Source organism: Eleutherodactylus coqui, chromosome 3 (genome assembly GCF_035609145.1).
Source record: "Eleutherodactylus coqui strain aEleCoq1 chromosome 3, aEleCoq1.hap1, whole genome shotgun sequence".
Classification (NCBI taxonomy): Eukaryota; Metazoa; Chordata; class Amphibia; order Anura; family Eleutherodactylidae; genus Eleutherodactylus; species Eleutherodactylus coqui.
In genome coordinates this window covers 120,727,641-120,746,027 of record NC_089839.1, presented here as the reverse complement: position 1 = coordinate 120,746,027, position 18,387 = coordinate 120,727,641, and the positions used below count along the sequence as shown (strand labels likewise).

At 42.2% G+C, this 18,387-nt stretch overlaps 1 protein-coding gene across 6 annotated transcripts in view; it reads right to left on the bottom strand.

Moving 5' to 3' along the window:
* Positions 1–18,387, bottom strand: part of TAF5L (TATA-box binding protein associated factor 5 like) — a 52,357-nt gene that overhangs the window by 20,768 nt on the left and 13,202 nt on the right. For 5 of the 6 annotated variants that reach the window (XR_010791194.1, XM_066596031.1, XM_066596032.1 and 2 more), the window contains 2 exons: positions 10,062–10,206; positions 60–164 (listed from right to left, as the gene is read on the bottom strand). Coding sequence is in view for 5 of the 6 variants with exons in the window: in XM_066596031.1 (XP_066452128.1) it covers positions 60–164; positions 10,062–10,206 (250 nt within the window). In the remaining variant the exon portion in view is untranslated. The remainder of the gene's footprint in view (positions 1–59; positions 165–10,061; positions 10,207–18,387) is intronic. The other variant, XM_066596036.1, reaches the window with a different exon arrangement.

Sequence of the window (18,387 nt, the reverse complement as noted above, 5' to 3'; positions counted from 1 at the left end):
TATTATTTCATCTCCCTTATTTACACAAAACTTAAATCTATTGGAACTAAACAACTAACCTGAAAGAAAATTCCGAAGCCGTGCGAACTGCAGTTCATATTGTTGTGGTTCCACTTGACATGGTGCAGAAGATACAATATTTGAACAGCTAGATTCGGCTTGTACTAATAGACGATAAAGAAAAAAAATATATATATCTCAATATATGAAATGTTATAAAGTTCAGAGTATTAAGGACATACACAAAACTATTTCAAAGCAAGATAGATATAGTGACAAGACATCAGTCTGTCTGAAAAGAAACTGCTATTGATGCAGTCGCCTATTTTTTTTGCTGCCCAAAGGTTACCCAAGCTACCCATATGCCTACATACGTTTACTCTTAGCTTTCTGCTTTACCACTTCGCTGCATGCAATCTATTCTGGAGTCTATAAAAGACAGGGGACAAGTTATATATGACATTTCATGGCTGCTTTATCCCATTAACACATTTGGAAAACAAATTAAAGTCTACAAAAAAAAAATAAAGGTTCCGGCAACATCAAAATTTAATATCCAAATCTGTATTAAATGCATAATAAGCTATGTATTTAAATCTTGCAAAACAAACGCATATCAGATAAATATTAGCTGCCACTTTAAATGGAACCTGACATGACTATTGAGCCCCATAAACAATGTTGCTTTGGGCAGCGATGCACTATACTCACCAGGTGCCCCTTTACTGCTCTGTGTTCCCATGAAGTTTGCACATGTACAGCTTAAAGGGGTTGTCCCGCGGCAGCAAGTGGGTCTATACACTTCTGTATGGCCATATTAATGCACTTTGTAATGTACATTGTGCATTAATTATGAGCCATACAGAAGTTATAAAAAGTTTTTTACTTACCTGCTCCGTTGCTAGCGTCCTCGTTCCCATGGAGCCGACTAATTTTCGCCCTCCGATGGCCAAATTAGCCGCACTTGCGCAGTCCGGGTCTTCTGCTCTCTTCAATGGAGCCGCTCGCGCAGAATGCCGGCTCCGTGTAGCTCCGCCCCGTCACGTGCCGATTCCAGCCAATCAGGAGGCTGGAATCGGCAATGGACCGCACAGAAGAGCTGCGGTCCACGGAGGAAGAGGATCCCGGCGGCCATCTTCACCGGTAAAGTTATGGCTTTTGAAAAATAGAGATGAAAATCCGCCAATAAATCGTTGCGTCCTTAAGCCCAAAATACGCCATGTCCTTAAAGGGGTTGTCTCGCAAAAGCAAGTGGGGTTAAGTACTTCTCTATGGCCATATTAATGCACTTTGTAATATACATCGTGCATTAAATATGAGCCATACAGAAGTTATTCACTTACCTGCTCCGTTGCTGGCGTCCCCGTCTCCATGGCTCCGTCTAATTTCGGTGTCTTCTTGCCTTTTTAGACGCGCTTGCGCAGATGTGTCTTCTCCCTTCGGCTCGGCAGCAGCGGCGGTTTGGCTCCGCCCCCTTGTACGCGTCATCGCGTAGCTCCACCCCCGTCACATGTGTCGATTCCAGCCAATCAGGAGGCTGGAATCAGCACATGTGATGGGGGCGGAGCTACACGATGACGCGTACAAGGGGGCGGAGCCAAACCGCTGCTGCCGAGCCGAGCCGAAGGGAGAAGACCCATCTGCGCAAGCGCGTCTAAAAAAGCAAGAAGACACCGAAATTAGACGGAGCCATGGAGACGGGGACGCCAGCAACGGAGCAGGTAAGTGAATAACTTCTGTATGGCTCATATTTAATGCACGATGTATATTACAAAGTGCATTAATATGGCCATAGAGAAGTACTTAACCCCACTTGCTTTTGCGAGACAACCCCTTTAAGGACATGGCGTATTTTGGGCTTAAGGACGCAACGATTTATTGGCGGATTTTCATCTCTATTTTTCAAAAGCCATAACTTTACTTTTCCGTCGATACGACTGTATAAGGGCTTGTTTTTTGCGTGGCAAACTGTAGTTTTTGATGGTGCCATTTTTGGGTACATAGACTATATTGTAAAACTTTTTATAAATTTTTTTTTAATGATAACCGGGAGAGAAAACGCATCAATTCTTCCATAGATTTTTTTTACAGCATTAATCATGCAGCATAAGTGATACAATACATTTTTTGTGCGGGTCAGTACGGTTACAACGATATCAAAATTCATATTTTTTTTTAGGTTTTTCCACTTTTCTGCAATAAAAACCCTTTTTTGAAAATCTTTTTTTTTTTCTAAATTACTGCTGCAGCGGGAGGCCGGCTATGACTGACAGCCGGCTCCTGCTGCGGGATAGCGCGAGATTTGTCATGATCTCGCGCTATCCCTATGACGTAAAAGTACGTCATTTTGCGGGAAGTACCCCACTCCCATGATCTACCCTTACATCATGGGGAGGGAAGGGGTTAAAAAAAAAAAAAAAAAAGCTGCAGTGACTGTCCCAGAAAGCTATTGTTTATGTGAAAAAGCGTTTGAGTTGTCGAGCAGAAGGCCTGCACTTTGTATTAGCGGGATTCTGATGAAGTTTAGTTAAGAGGCTAGGCAGCCAAGTGTTGATTCAATGTTTTCACACTTTGACTGAACTGCTGTTACACATCCTGAAGAGAAGTAATAAAGCTGCCAGAAGCCAAACCTAAAGAGAATCTTTGAGGTTGGACCAAGTTTCTCTTTGGGTGCCCACCATTTTGCCCAGGAGATGGCGCTTCCAGTGAGCAGCCAATACCCACGTTTGTCATTATAAATACATTATGTTGACAGAAATATTGGGGGGGACAGGATGTGATAAAATAAAATTTTATTCACGTTTCAATACGCTGTTGGGTTGGCTCTTATCTCAATATCTGCAGTAATCCTCCTAGACCAATTTTCACCAAATTTCGATAGATGTGTGGAGGGATATGCCTTCATTCCTCGAAGTGAGCTTCAGATAATGATGTGGTGGATGACTGACATATAGGGGGTGCATGGATACGGCAATCCAATTCGTTCCAAAGATGCACAATAGAATTGAGGTCCAGACTTTGGGCTGACTAATGAAGTTTGCATGCGTTCTGGACTTCAAACAAAGCCTCAACCCTGCGTGCCGTATGACATGGTGCTCAATCATGTTTGTATAGACACAGAGTTGTACCAAAGTATTGCCACAGCAGGTCTCTGTACCCATTGGTGTTGAAGGTGGACTTCACTATAAGCAAAGGCCATATTCCTTCCCAGCAGAAACACACCCACACCATAACAGAACCTCCTCCAATCACCAGTGTTGGGATGATGTAGTCACGTACAAAACGCTTTCCAGGCAATCGCCACACCTAATCGGAAAACAGTGTACTGTGATTCAATTGTCCACAACACTCTTGTACTCAGTTACAGTCCGACGCTCCAAGCAACATCGCAGGCACCGCTGTGAATTGACTGCTGTGATGTTGGGCTAGTGTTTCCTACAAATGGTTCTGGTGCCAATGGATGTTCCAATGGTCTGTGAGACCTCCCAAGCGAGGGCAGGTGATGTGCATGATCTCCTCACGGCTCGAAGGAGGCTTAGTTATCCATGTTCTGTCAGCTTACGAGGGTCTTCCCGAACATGCCCGTACTGTGCACACCAGATGTTTTCCATTTACAAACACTGTCAACAGTGAAGGTCCAAAAGCATTGCAATGTCCTACACCGACTGGTTGTTTAAGTAAGATCCTGCCATTATAATCTATTAGGAGTCTGTCAGCTGTATCCCACGTGACAGTCTGATGGTTTCTGTACTGGGATATGCCTGTGTGATACTCTTTTATACTTATAGCTCACACATCCAATTTGCATGCCCCCTTCGTATGACAGCACAGGATTGGTGGATGTCCCAATACCTGTGTCAACAAAGTGTATAATTAGTCATACAGTGACAGGAAAAGTAGTGGCAGTGGGTCGCCATTTCTCTCCTATAGACGTCACATAGTTGTACTAGGCTACAGGAAGTATATATTGCATCCAAGGAAAGCAGGATGAGATATGGGATCAAGGAACGTTGGATATGCCTAGCAAAAAGTAGCTTTTTAAGGGCTTTTAGTAGGTAATGTATTCAGGTCTGATCCGATGGAAAGATAGGCAGGACCATCATTCCCTTCCTATTCTGTGTGACTTTTTTTCTTCAACCCTCAGACAACAGAGCTTTAACCCCTTAATGAATCGGACCTTTTTTTTTTTTTAACCCATTTTTTCGTTTTTTCCTCCCCATTTTAAAAAAATCATCACTCCTTTATTTATCCATGGATGTAGTTATATGAGGGCTTATTTTTTGCAGGACAAGTTGTATTTTTCAATGGTACTATTTAGTGTACCATATAATGTACTGAAAAACTTTTTTTAAATTCAAAAAGTAGAGCAAAACGAAAAAAATAGGAAAAAAAAGAAAAAACACATTCCGCCATCTTTCGGTGAGTCTTGTTTAAACGGCACACAAACCGCAACAAATATGACATAACTTTATTCTATGGGTCAGTATGATTACTACGATACCAAACAGTTTTTTTTTCCGCTGTACAGCTTTTTTTCCCCAAAAGACCTTTCATTTTTTAAAATTATTTTTTGCCGCCATTTTCTGCGCGCAATAATTAAATTTTTTTTGCGGGACGTCCTGTTTGCATTGGTACCATTTTGGAATACGTACGACTTTTCAATCGCTTTTTATTGCATTTTGTCTTCGAGACAGGGTGACCAAAAAAAGCGCATTTCTGGCATTCTCTATTTTTTTTTCGGCCGACATTCACTGTGCAAGGTAAATAATTAATTCCTTTGATTGATCAGACTTTTACGGACGCAACAATACCAAAACATGTTTTTTTGGTTTACTTTTATTGCTAATATGGCAAGAGTTTTTTTTTTTTTAAATTAGTAAAACTTTAATTGTTTTTTATTTATTTATTTTTTTTACAACTACTTGTGATGCTTTGATCGCTCCTGCGGCATGCTGTAATGCCATAGCATTTCATCATACTGCTATCAGGCAGGCAGTCTTATCAAGCCATGCCGGGAATAGCTTAGATAGGCATTTTGCCAAGACAGCCCTGGGGCCTTTCAGAAGGCCCCCGGCTGCCATGACACCTGCACGGTTCCCTGCAATTTCATCGCAAGAAGGGGGGCGTACAGGACCCCCGAACATCGGTCGGGAGATTTACATGTGCTGTCAGAATTGACAGTGGCATTTAAAAAAGGGTTAACGGCATTGATCAGCCGGTGCCCACGCTGTGTGAAGAGAGACTGCTCCGCGATCTCTCTGCATAATACTCCGACACTGCAGGACATAAATGCACGTCCTATAGTGGGAAGGGGTTAAAAAGGGGGAAACATGAAACAGGTGACACAGAGAATAGAGACAGAACTCCTGTACCTGTCTGGAAATATTGCAAACTGTATAGGGCAACACATGTCACTTTGAGGATTTTGCTTTTGACGGCTGGTAGAATGCCACCTGTATAGTTAAGAGTATTTTGTGTTTCATTCGTGCGCAGACAAGCCCTGGTTTGAATTATACTTCTGCGTCATTGTCTCTAACTGCATTTTGCCTACCACTATGGAGCGGATACTCCACATATGACATTTCAGATGCGGGCAATCTTAGAAACTCACGTTAAAAGGGCAAGGGTTCACCACTCAGAATCCCTGATACCAATGCGGCCAGTACTGGAAGCAGATAATGCCGTCAACACAGCCTCATTTAGTATTGCAAGAACAGCTCCTATTGAATTCCAGTGTACATCTCCTACCTGGCTGCACCACCAGTCATGGGATAGCAATATGTAAAATGATGAAGTGGCAAGGCCTCATATGACCAGCAGTGTAACAAGAGAACAAAAAGTCACATGCACATGAAAAACGTTCTCTGTATATGGTCGATGCAAGAAAAATATTTCCACGAAAAATACTTGTGAAAAAAAATGAAAAAGAAAAAATTTTAAATTTTGGTATTACCACAATCAAACTGACCTGCAAAATAAATTTAAAGGGAATCTGTCGCCTACTTTTAGTCTTATAAAACAAAGCTTATGGGCCAAAAGTAGGTGACCCATGGAGTCCGGGGATGTAAGTTTTATACTTTCCTTGCTCGTCGTTTTCCCCGGTTTGAGCACTGGAAGCAGCTGCTAACTTTACTGTACAGTGCTGCCAAGTATTCTGTCCATTATAAAATTAAAATGGGCGCACTACTAAGCAGAGTCGCTCAATGCATTCAGCAGCAGCTTTCAGCACTCACATAGGGGGAACAGGAGAGCAACCATTTAAAACAAAAAAAAACAAAAACCTACATCCCTGGACTGCAGGAGTCACCTACTTTTGGCCCATAAGGCTAAAAGTAGCTGACAGATTCCCTTTAAACATACTTTGCAGATCAGTTAGAATGTGGCATTACCAAATTTATATTTCTTTCATTTTTTACACAGTAAGTATTTTTCATAGAAATGTTTTTTCTTGCATCATTCATGAATTCATGAATGGGTGTGAGTCAGACCTGCCTCTGATTGGCTCAGCGCTGAGCCAATCAGGGGGCAGGTCTGACTCACACCCCCTTCACACCCACTGCAGGCCGGCCGCGCGGAACTCCGGCTGCCGGGAGCAGGTGAGTATGTATATTTTTTTTATTTTAACACTTTTCTGGATGAATTGCAGGGAAGGGCTTATATATTTTAAGCCCTTCCCGACAATTCATCCTGCGCTCGCCAGCAGCCCATTGCTTTCAATGGAGCCGGCTGTATTGCCGGCTCCATTGAATTCAATGGGCAAACATCTGTTACAGCTGTGGCAGAGAAGAATGATTTCTCTTCTATATGTTCTCAATGGGGTCAGCGCTGCTGCCGCCGGCCCCATTGAGCGCATATAGAGAAGAGAACAGGAATCGCAGATAGGTGCGATCTGCGATTTCTGTTCTATAATTTATTGGACGAGCGCATAAAAAGCGCTCATGTGTCCGATACCATTGCAAAGCAATGGTTTAAAAAAAAAACAAAAAAAACGACAGACGCATGCGCAAATCGCACAAAAAAACGCCCCACTGATTTGAATGGGTTTGTCAAAAAACAGGAAGGTTTCCATTTTTTCAACAGAACAAACAGCACAATATGCAATGCTATTCGTTCCATTCAAAAAAACAGAAAGGACAGAAGCAAATGGAAACCTTTCCTTTTGACAACCCTTTGAAATCAGTGGAAAAAAAAATGGAAGTGTTTCTTTCAGTTTCTTGGCTTTAAAAATGCAAAAGCCCTAACGCTAGTGTGAACAGTGAATTATATTTCACCTAGCAGAAATATCTGTAAACAGAAGGGCAGACGCAGCGCTGTTTCTAGTCTTATCAAAATTATAGGAACTTGAAGTCTATATTTTCTGTCACCATATTATAGGAGGCATAACTTTTTTTCTTTCCTCCATCCACAAAGCTGTGTTTGGGCTTGCGCTTTCATTGGTACCATTTTGAAGAGTAGATTACTTTCGATCACTTTGTGTGCTATATGGGTCACGCAGCATTTTAGCGCTGTGGAGTTGCCGGTGTCCCGGCCTATTTCTGCATATGGCAGCGAAATTGTACTGCGCTTCTAACATAGTATGTAAAGCCGAATGAAGACAATGTCCATCTAGTTCAGCCTGTTTATCCTCCTATGTTGTTGATCCATAGGAAGGCAAAAACCCCAAGAGGCAGGAGCCAATTAGCCCTTTTGGGGGAAAATTCCTTCTCGAATATCTCTCCTGGTTTTCTTTCCAGTTTATATTTCTTGCGCTGTTGCAAAGCGTTTATTGCATGCACAGATAAAAATGGGCTCTCGCGCATGATACGCACGGAAAATAGAACATGCTGCTTTTTTTTGCGGTTGTGTATTGCGCAATTCATACACATTAATGCGAATGGAACGGTTATGGCAATGTATTAGATTGCCTGCGAACTACCGTGTATCACGTGCACATAATACGCGGTAATCATATGCTCATGTGAGCCCAGCCTTTTTAATAAGATTTTACTACTTTTCCCACAGCAGAAGGGTTCAATTGGAGCCGCACCTACAATACCAACCCAGGCTGCTGTGCTACAGTCAGCACGATCTGCTTCCTGTGCTATCCATAATGACAGAGGAGCTAGGAATCAGCTGAGTGGCAGAACCACACGATCTATTGATGAGCGGTCATCAAACAGAAAAATTAAATGCAAAGTCCTAGACAACCCCTTAAAAATAAATAGCAATATAGTTTTAAAAAATTATATTTTCAAATAGATTTAACAAATATATAGGTTTTCTTATGAATAATAAGGGTAAACATAAGATTCTTTTACCTGGAGTAAAAAAAAACAAACCCTCTAATGATAGATTTTGACCAGAGGTTGTTCTGTGCAAAAGCAGGACCTGACAAGACTACTGGGCGAGAAATCGCTCGTTAGTTGCTATTCGCTTAGTTTCTGCTCACTGAAACAAAGCGACCGGTGAGAGATTTCTCACTCTGTGAAAACAGGCAGTCATTCATCTACAAACGGCTGCCTGTTCACAAAGAACGCAGACGAGTGACCAGTAGAGATCTCCAGCATGCTCCGCTTCAATTCACTGATCGACTAGCTCACCTATGTGACAGCACAGTAGCGAGTCTTCTGTGTAAAAGTGTCTTTAACTTCTTCTAGGTGACATAACTAAAATGCAAAAAGAACTTAAAACATACCCGAGTTTGACAAGTTTCCTAAAATATACCCAGTTCTTCTAACCCCGATTTCCTGCTGTTTGCACCATTTCATGTTTTTAAGTTCTGATTTTCAGTTGGTCTTCCTTATTTTTCTGCTGCCCTGTTTGAAATCCACTTTCAGGGGGACGTCACAAGTCTGCCATTCTGACAGTACTTCACTGTCCTGTACTTCCTTTCCCTTAATTCCCATGCTGCATTGCTCTGTCTCTGGGCCAATCAGCAGGGAGGCAGTATCTGAATGCCCAGTTCTCTGCTTTCCCAGGACAAGTCAGGAATTCAGAGACATACTGGCCAAATGGTTAGTAATAAACAATATAAGGTATACAGCACACAGTTGCGATAACAGCAGGAAGGAGAGATTATGGAGATTACAGACACTGCCTGCAGATCTGTCAGCCTGTGCAGATAGCAGCCCCCCACATACGGATAGTTAAGCAAACATCCCCACATCCCAGTTACTACAGAAACTCAACACCTAACAGACAGTGAATTGCAGAGGGGAAGAAGGGAAACCACTACAGGCAGCCACTTCAAACTTGATTTACCATGCTAAACCTTATTTTTCTTTTTAAATAAAAAGTGTATTGACTCCTTAAGGGCTTATTTACACGTCTATATATCAGCCGGGTTTTCACGCCCGGCCAACATACGGTGTCCCTTTTTGCAGCGTAAGGAGGCGAGGTGGGCGCAGTGCACCGAGTTCCCGCCCCTCTCCGCTATTTGCAATAGGAGGGGGCAGGATGGGGTGGAAATTAGCTCCACCCCATCCATTGCAAAGTGACCAGGGGCAGAGAGGGGGCGGGAGCTCAGTGCACTGCTCCCAGCCTGGCCCGCCTCCTCCCCCTGCAGAAAGGGACACCGTATATCGGCCAGGCGTGAAAACTCGGCCGAAATATGGGACGTGTGAATAAGCCCCGATGCTGTCGGGCATACAGTGACGTCCTGCTGCTCTGAGGTATGTATGAAGGGAGATCGCGCAGCGATCCTGCTACACACAACGTAGGTGCCGGCTGTTTCTTACAGCAGACACCCTCCAGCAACAGCTTCGATTAACCACGCCACCCATCGGAGTTTATAACAGAGGCCTTTAAATGCCTCGACCGATATTTGGGGGGTTCCTCACAGCACCCCACGATGAAATCGCGGGGAGCTGTGTGGTTGCCATGGCTTGATAGATTGCCTGTCAGATCGCGATATAATGTAATGCTATGGCATTACATTAAACTGCAGGAGTGATCAAAGCATTGCAAGTTCTTCTAGGGACTTAAAAGTAAGAATAAGCTTAAAAAAGTTTTACTAATTAATAAAAAAAAATTTTAAGTATTTTAAGTATGCCTAAGTATTTAATTAAGGATTATCCACCTACCAGTTACATTGGTTGCCATTTCTTCTGCAGTCTGGCAAAGTCGAAGACCTTGCTTTAGAGATCCATCTACATCGATGTAATGACGACGTTTGAGATAGCAGGTTACAGCGAGCTGAATCTGCTCTGTGCGTACGCGCTTCATGGTCTACGGAGAAGTTTACGAGAGAGTAAAATTAAGGGAATAAAAAACAATCCAAGAACAAGTAACATCACACAAATTCATCAATTCTGTTTTAATGGAGTAATATTCAGTTTTCAGCATAAACCATGTCATTCTTTGTATTAAGAGGTTTTCTAGTTTTTCTGTATAAATTCCTCACCATTATTAACACCTAAATGCAACATGACGTACATATGCATCACTAGCTGATATACCCGGCTTCGCCCAAGTTAACTTAGTACAGGTGTTTGCTATTGTTCGCATAGAAAGTTAATGGAGTCATGGTTACTACATGAATAAAATATGTATACACATAGGAGAAGCGTTAGATTCTCCTCAGGCTGCATGTAGCGATGTCCCTCTGCAAAATGTGCCCCCCCTCCCACTCTTTACCCTTAAAGGTATTGCCCCTTTTTATTCGAATTTACCGCCCAGACTAGAGGTTGCAGCCCCTTCTTAGCCTTAAAGGAATGCTCCATCCCTGCAGTCCATGACCGCTTTCCTTATGTACTCTACAGCCTTCCAGTATATTCTCCTCATCATATACACAGAGGTGAGGTAGATTCTCCTCAGTATACAAATCATTTTCCTAAGCTTTATTGTTTCTGGGAAAATAACGCATATATTGCGTATTTTTTCAGTTTAATGAAAACAAAGGTTTGGTACCGTGTTAGCCAGTAGAGCAAAATGTGATTGTTCCCAGCAAGAGAAACCACGTAATCTTGTAGATATGATACCTTTTAATGGCTAACAAAAATACATGATGTAATAGCGAGCTTGCGAACCTCTCGAGCTCTTCATCAGGGTTAAAAATGGATCTATTCAATTTTTAGCCTGATGAGGAGCCCGAGAGGTTCGCAAGCTCGCTATTACATCATGTATTTTTGTTAGCCATTAAAAGGTATCATATCTACAAGATTGCGTGGTTTCTCTTGCTGGGAACTATCACATTTTTTTCAGTTTTTCACACTTAGAATTGAATATTGAAGTTGCAACCCCTTTACTTTTCCTTTTAGGATGAAAAGAATGGTTGTGGCAAATTTCAAATTTGTACGACACCAGGAAGTTACATAACATAGGGGTGCACTTACTTTTGCACTTAGCATTGAATAATCAAGTTGCAACCCTTTTACTTTTCCTATTTAGGATCTAAAGAATTGCTGTGCCAAATTTCACGTTTATACGACACCGGGAAGTTAGAGAATTAGTGGCGAGATAGTCAGTGAGGGATTTTGCGATAAAGATATATATCTATATAGAATCAGATGATTAGTTTGGAACCAAATTAGGGAGGTATATGGGCTCATTAGGAAAAAAAGGCATGAGAAGTGTTTAGTTTTAGAAGCGAGTTGGTGGCGACAGGTTCCCTTTAGGTTTTGACGTGTGTGTGTGTGTAATATATATGTATTGTATGTATATATTACACACACACACACACACACACACACACACACGCCAAATCTTAAAGAGAACCTGTCGCCACCAACTCGCTTCTAAAACTAAACACTTCTCATGCCTTTTTTTCCTAATGAGCCCATATTCCTACCTAATTTGGTTCCAAACTCATCTGATGCTAGTAGAGAAGAGTTATTCGTCCGAGAAGAGTCACGCCGATTCATGGGCTGCTGAGCTAATCATGGCCCCTCTTTTCTGAAACACAGGATTTCCTATATAACGGGAGTGTGATGGGCCACCTATTATGAGAAAGGGTGTGTGGCTAGCTCAGGAGCTCGTGAATCAGTGTGACTCCTTTGTCGATATGCATACTCTGCAAGAGAAGAGCTTAAAACCAAAATGCGAAGGTACATGGGTTTATTAGTAAAAAGAGGGCATTTAAAGAGATTGATCTTCCATCCCCTGCTGTCCATTGAAGTCCGTTTAGGAGTGAGAGGTTGGCGACAGGTTCTCTTTAAACCATCGTGCTGCTTCTCGTATGACTTTAGAAGCATTGCTTTTGCAATTCGGCAGGAACCCAGTGGCGACTGACAGCTATGATCCTAGTACCCGATAAGGGTTAATTTAATTTTGTTTCTGAAGTAACATAACATAAGTAGTGGAACTTAGAAGTTCCTTATTTCAGTCAGGACCTTGCACCAGATAACGAACTAAGTAGTGATAAGTTTCCTTTCTGACAGTTTGTGGCGGGCCTACTGACCGTTTGTGGCTGGATGCACCCGAACCACAGCAGATGTGTTTCCTTTCTGAGATACTTTGGTTTCCCAAGAATCGAATGTGCTAATATTCTGTTTCAGTCACCTGATTAAGTAATTCTTCAAAGTTGCACCCTGCGTGGGCAACGGCCTATATAAGCTGTGTGTTTCTCCAAATAAAGTAGAACTCATTCTGATTCACATGCTGTGTGTATCGTGGATTCTTATGGTTCTCCTCGAGTACTCGTTATAAACGTTCCTTTGAATTTGGACTCAGGCAACATCCGCACTGGTCTCCGTTGAGACCCCCCCCAGTTTACTTGGCTGCCCAATGTGGGGCAGAAGCTAACTCCTTACCTGCAGCCAAAACCTGACGACCCTACCTGCCGACCAGCCGGACCAGAGGCCACAGGACCCCAGATCTACAAAACACCGGTGTAAGGTAAGCCCTTGACTTGCCACTCCAGCTCTGGGCTCCCCTGATTTCATTCAGTCCCGTGTTGACAGGAGGGGAGTCGCTGCATGTTATATAGGACGCTTCTGCCTGTAATTTTACGGTGTTCTTAGTAACCGTGCTAGACGGAAGAACTCACTACTGGGATATTTTCATGCCATGTTGCCTGTAGTAATTGTTGAAATCTGTACGTTGATAGTCTATGTCATTTTAGCCATAATTTGCTTTTACTGAATCTGTTATAATATCATCAGAAGTTCCCTTAAAAAGAGAGGTCTGGTCTCCCCTAAACTCCCCCTAAGTAGTCTAAGGGACTGCTGTAGTGAGTCCGTAAAACTATTCCAGGACCAGGGACCAGGGGTCCTTAGTATACTGTGTGATATGAGGTCCTGTATACTTAGTGATGAATAGTGGGAAATAAATTACCTTCGGGGAAGGGAATAAAAAAATAAAAAAATAAATAATAAAAATAAGGTCTATGGGACAAATCAAAATGGGGTCTGAACACTCTAAAGCTTATCTGACTCCTATAGAGATAATCAAGGAGAGGGAAGGGGGAAACGTATGCAGACAAGCTTATAAAATATACAAACAGATGGGACTTAAAAAGGAGGGAACCTTTAACTATGAGTTCTGGCAACAGTACGGGAAAAGACATATGAAGGCCATCAGAGACGCCGGTCTAGAAAAAGGAATAGAAGCCATAATAAGATATCAGAGAAAGGGAATCCTTTTATAGTTTGTGATCCTCTGTGACATAAAGCAAGTTCTTGCAGAATCTGTGGACAATTATGTGACAAATAACCATTATTGTTTAACTTGTATATCTTGATGTTATGTAATCTAATCTTTGTTGTATGTCTTAGTCTTCTTCATATAAGTGTAAGAAAGTTATACCCCACTCACGTGTCTGTGGGGGCTTTTTAAGAATACAAGGGTTAAAAATGCGGAAAATGTTTTCTTTTCTATGTGTTTAACTATTCGTATCCTCAGAAATATACCTCTTGTAATTACTAATGATTAATGTTGTTTAAAGGCTGAATGTTCTAGCTGCTTATTAATATCTTAATTATTGTTCAGTTTCATAGAGAGATAAAATTCAGGGTCATAGAAAGAAGGAAGACAGACGTTGATGAAATAAGAAACTTGTAATGAATTACGTGAATTATATGGTCTTAAAAATAGAACACATAGGGATTTTAAGATATATATATTTTTGCTTTCTGGGTAAAAGTCAGTTCTGTGATTGGTTGGACGTCTGTATCACTGCTAAATGCTGTTAGTATTGTACTGTCTCTGAGAGAATGTTCTGTAAGAGAAACACGCAAATGACGGGGTGGAGCTAGATGATGTAAAAGTACGTAATGTTTCCTCCTTCTCTTCTCTGAAAGGGGGGGGGGGGGGTGAGAAGCTTGGGCAGTTAGAAAAGAAAAAAACTTTTCCTCAAATTTGATGAGACATTGCAGGCAGGATCAGATTAATAATGAATTTGCTTAAAGAATATAATATTCCAATGTGGCTAGATGTTTGTGGATTATTCTGCCTTGTTGTAATTTATATCACTATTATTTGTACTGATATCTTACAAGCCTTATCTGCATCCATCAAATTCTCACCAGATGGATCGGTACGGGTTGAGACCTCAGGTGACAGTTCAGAAGAGGTTTGTAAACTAACTGCTCTCTTGGTGGATCCGGCTCATGTATTTGTCTTGATAGCTACTGCAGAAACTCAGCTTTCTGCAGGTCCTGACAAATAGTAAGCCACCTCCAAGACAGGCATAGGGAAATTGAATATACCCCCTATGATGGTAAATCTGAAGCCAGGATACGCACCCCTGGGTCAAACAGTATCCCTTTAGTTTCCTACAAGGAAAATGCTGATTGGGGAACAAGTGGGAGACTTGGTTCCGATGGGGGATTTGCGTCAGATACATTCTCCAGCAAACACCCCTCTCTTTTCCCAGTAAAGAAAAGACGCTAAACGGTCGCGATGCCTCACGCGCTTCCTTGTGCTGGAAAGTCCTAAAAGCATATTGCGAACCGACGTGATGGGACCCTTGGGATGTTGTATCGAACTTCACCCGTCCGGTGAGGCTCGTATACACCCCGGGTCTGAAAGTCACCCGACCTTCTGTCGGATGGCAGCAGACCTAGCGACACCTCTCCCTGTCCTTACTCTTACGCACGCAGAGGAACAAGCTCTTAGTGTCGTTCCTTCGAGCCTTTGGGCTACCAGTCAGACGGACCCCAACAGACTGTCAGTATTTGTTTGCATTTACTTTCAGAGGAAAGCAGTACTGTTGGACAGTGCTGCCACAAGGGGCACAGAATAGCCCAAAACCAGTTCACCAGATGCATGAAGCTGGTATTAGACGCCTGGCCAATTCCCGAGGGCACCGCCCTCTTGTAATATGTTGATGATTTACTTTTATGTACTCCTGACCCAAATAGTTAACTCAATGCATCACTAAGCCTTTTGTGTTTCCTCCATTAGAGTAGAATGGCTGCAAAGCCAGTAAAGACAAACTTCAGTTCTGCAAATCTCACGTAGTGTTCCTGGGCCACTGCCTAGGTCCAGGTACTAAACACCTGACGCCGGAGCGCACGAAGGTGGTAAGTGACATGCAACTTCCCACCTCCCATGCCCAGCTGCGTACCTTTTTGGGACTGGTTTCATACGGTCAGCCGTGGATACGCTCTGCCTCTATGACCATGCAGCCTCTGTACGACTGTTTGGGTTCACGGCCATTTGCTCTGACCCCGCAAGCCGAGTCAGCCTTCCATCAGCTGAAAGTACAGATAACCAGTGCACCCGCACTGGGGCTGCCAGAATATGACAAACCTTCCCAAATGTACGTCACTGAGATGGCGGGACACGCCACCGCTGTACTGACACAAATGCATGGTGGCAAAAAGCGACCTGTAGCATACTACAGTGCCCATCTTGACGCGGTGGCTAGAGGGTCTCCATCATGCGTCCGAGCGGTTCTAGCAGTTCAGGCGCTACTGGACAAAAGTTCTGACGTTGTCTTAGATCACACCATGGTGATCTACACCCCACATGACATACATGGTATCCTGACACAGGTAAGCCGTAGACATCTGTCCCTTGCTAGACAGATCAAAATGGAACTTGCAGTACACTCTTCATCCAATGTCTCATTTCAACGTTGCACCACTTTGAATCCGGCCACCTTATTACCATTAGGTGACACTGATTCAAATGGGGGAGTAAGGTCAGGGGACAAGCTTTTTGCAAATTCTCTGACGGATTATGAGGAGTAGGCCTTTGACGCAGAACACCAGCATGATTGTGCAGCGCTCATGGAGCAGGAGACAGCTGGGTTCTCACATGTCACTGACAAACCTCTCCTAAACCCCCACTTTGAAATGTTTGTGGATGGATCTAGATACCTGAATGACGAAGGAAGGTTTGTAACAGGTTTTGAAGTAGTCACACTGAATGAAATGCTTGTACAAAAACCACTGCCGCCACACGTCAGCGCAGGAGACTGAGCTCCGTGCTCTAACTGAGGCCTGTATGATTGCAGAAGGTACCACTGCTAACATCTACACTGATTCCAGGTACGCCTTTGGTACTGCACACAATTATGGACCCATCTGGCAGTCCAGGAGCTTTCTCACGGCACAAGGCAAGCCCATTAAGAATGGTGTATCAGTAAGTAGATTATGCAGGCCATCATGTTGCCAGAACAGGTGGCCATAATAAAGGTTAAAGCACACACGCAGTGGCAGTCACCGGAGAGCAAGGGAAATGATAGAGTAAATAAGAAAAAGGTTCATATTGTAGTGGCCAAGGCGGGAGTTGATTGGGACCCTAATAAGTGTGAGATACACATAATTGTGACTGTGTGCTGGGATATTACGATGTACACATTTATTTACATGAGTTGGACTAATAGAATATCTATTTGGGTTCTGTTTTGTGGAAAAATTATGTGAATGTATATTGCATGACAATCTTAATTATGGAAACGTGTTATTATAAATCTAGGAATGGGATGTGGTAAATACATAACTACTAATGAAGAGGATCATGACAAATCTAGGAATATTGTGTTATAAAATTTGCTTAACTTGGTTTGCAGTGTTTGATAACGTGAAAAATAAGTAACTGTACTGATGATGATATTGATCAATCTAAGATTATTGTATTGTAAACTTGATTGATTTGCAATGTTTGATATTATATTGTTTGTTTACATAGTAAAATTCTTGAGTTATAGGTCTACTGTATGTAGAAGGTATTTGTGCTGAAATGTAGAAAGATTAGGAATATTAGAAATAGTCATTTGCTACAACAGAAAATTACTCCGGTCACTCTGGGCAGAGTTTGTTTTATTGATAAATTTGACCTACAGATTTTTATTTTATCTATTTTTATGAAGGGGTGAAGAAAAGCACACAAGACCCCAGATTGTGATTTTGTTTTGTTTGATTTTCCATAGGCTGATTTATTCTGCATCAAGTTCATTTGGGACTGAGAAAATTTATGAACTGAGTCATTTCCACCAGGACATTTAGACTTTTGCAATTGTGATTTGAAATTTCATCTTCTCTAAGTGCATGCTGCATCTGTCCATACGCTGCGACTATTCAACTGAGCCTGAAGAACTGACAAGTGTGCCTGACTGCTGCTACACTGTCATCGGAGTGAACCTCAGATGTTCTGCAGAATGCTGACCGCCAGCTGATGACGTCAAAGGAGGGCTAAGCCTCACAGCTCCTCCCTGAAGACCTTGGGCAACAAAGTGGTGTAGAGAGGGCATCTGCAACATTGGAATAAAGGGGCTCTATAGTCAGCTGTGGATACTTCTGGATATGGAGAATGGAGAAGATTGTTTGATACCAATTAAAGCAGGGACAGATTCCTACTTAGGGTCTGTTCTTTGGTTAACCAGGGAAAGCAGTGAGGGCATAATAATCCCCCTTGCTTCCCTGCATCGGAGATCTTATAGGTTTAGGATCTAAAGAAGATCAAGAGAAGAAGAAACAATTTTACAGGAAGAGACATTTGTATTCAACATCTAACGGTTCTTTTGAATTTTTTGTTTTTCAAGCCCAGATTTCACAAGGTTGGTTTTATGTTGATAGCAAATGAAAATATAGGGAACAGTGTAATAAATGTGACATTAGATTATCTGGTTGTATATGTAATATATTATGGAAATGAAAAATATGGAAAACATTCAGAAGTTGCTAATAGAACTTGGATATAGAATCATATGTCAAAAGATATATTGAAAATAGCTGCCAGCATAAAACAAGATGAAGATCAGGGGTGGTTTAGCTTTCTTAACCCTGCCAATTGGTTCTTGGGGTTAGGAGGTTGGTTCATGGGGATTCAACAAAGTATATTACAGGTGGTAATGATAATCTTATGTATATATATTGCAATAAAGGTAATAATTTCATGCGTAGCTAAATGTACTGAAAGCCGATTTCCTGCACCCATTTAAATGTCTTGATACCCTAGATGGACATAGAGTGCACCATTCCTACCTGGGGATCCGGCTGGAGCCGAATCCAACGGGTGACA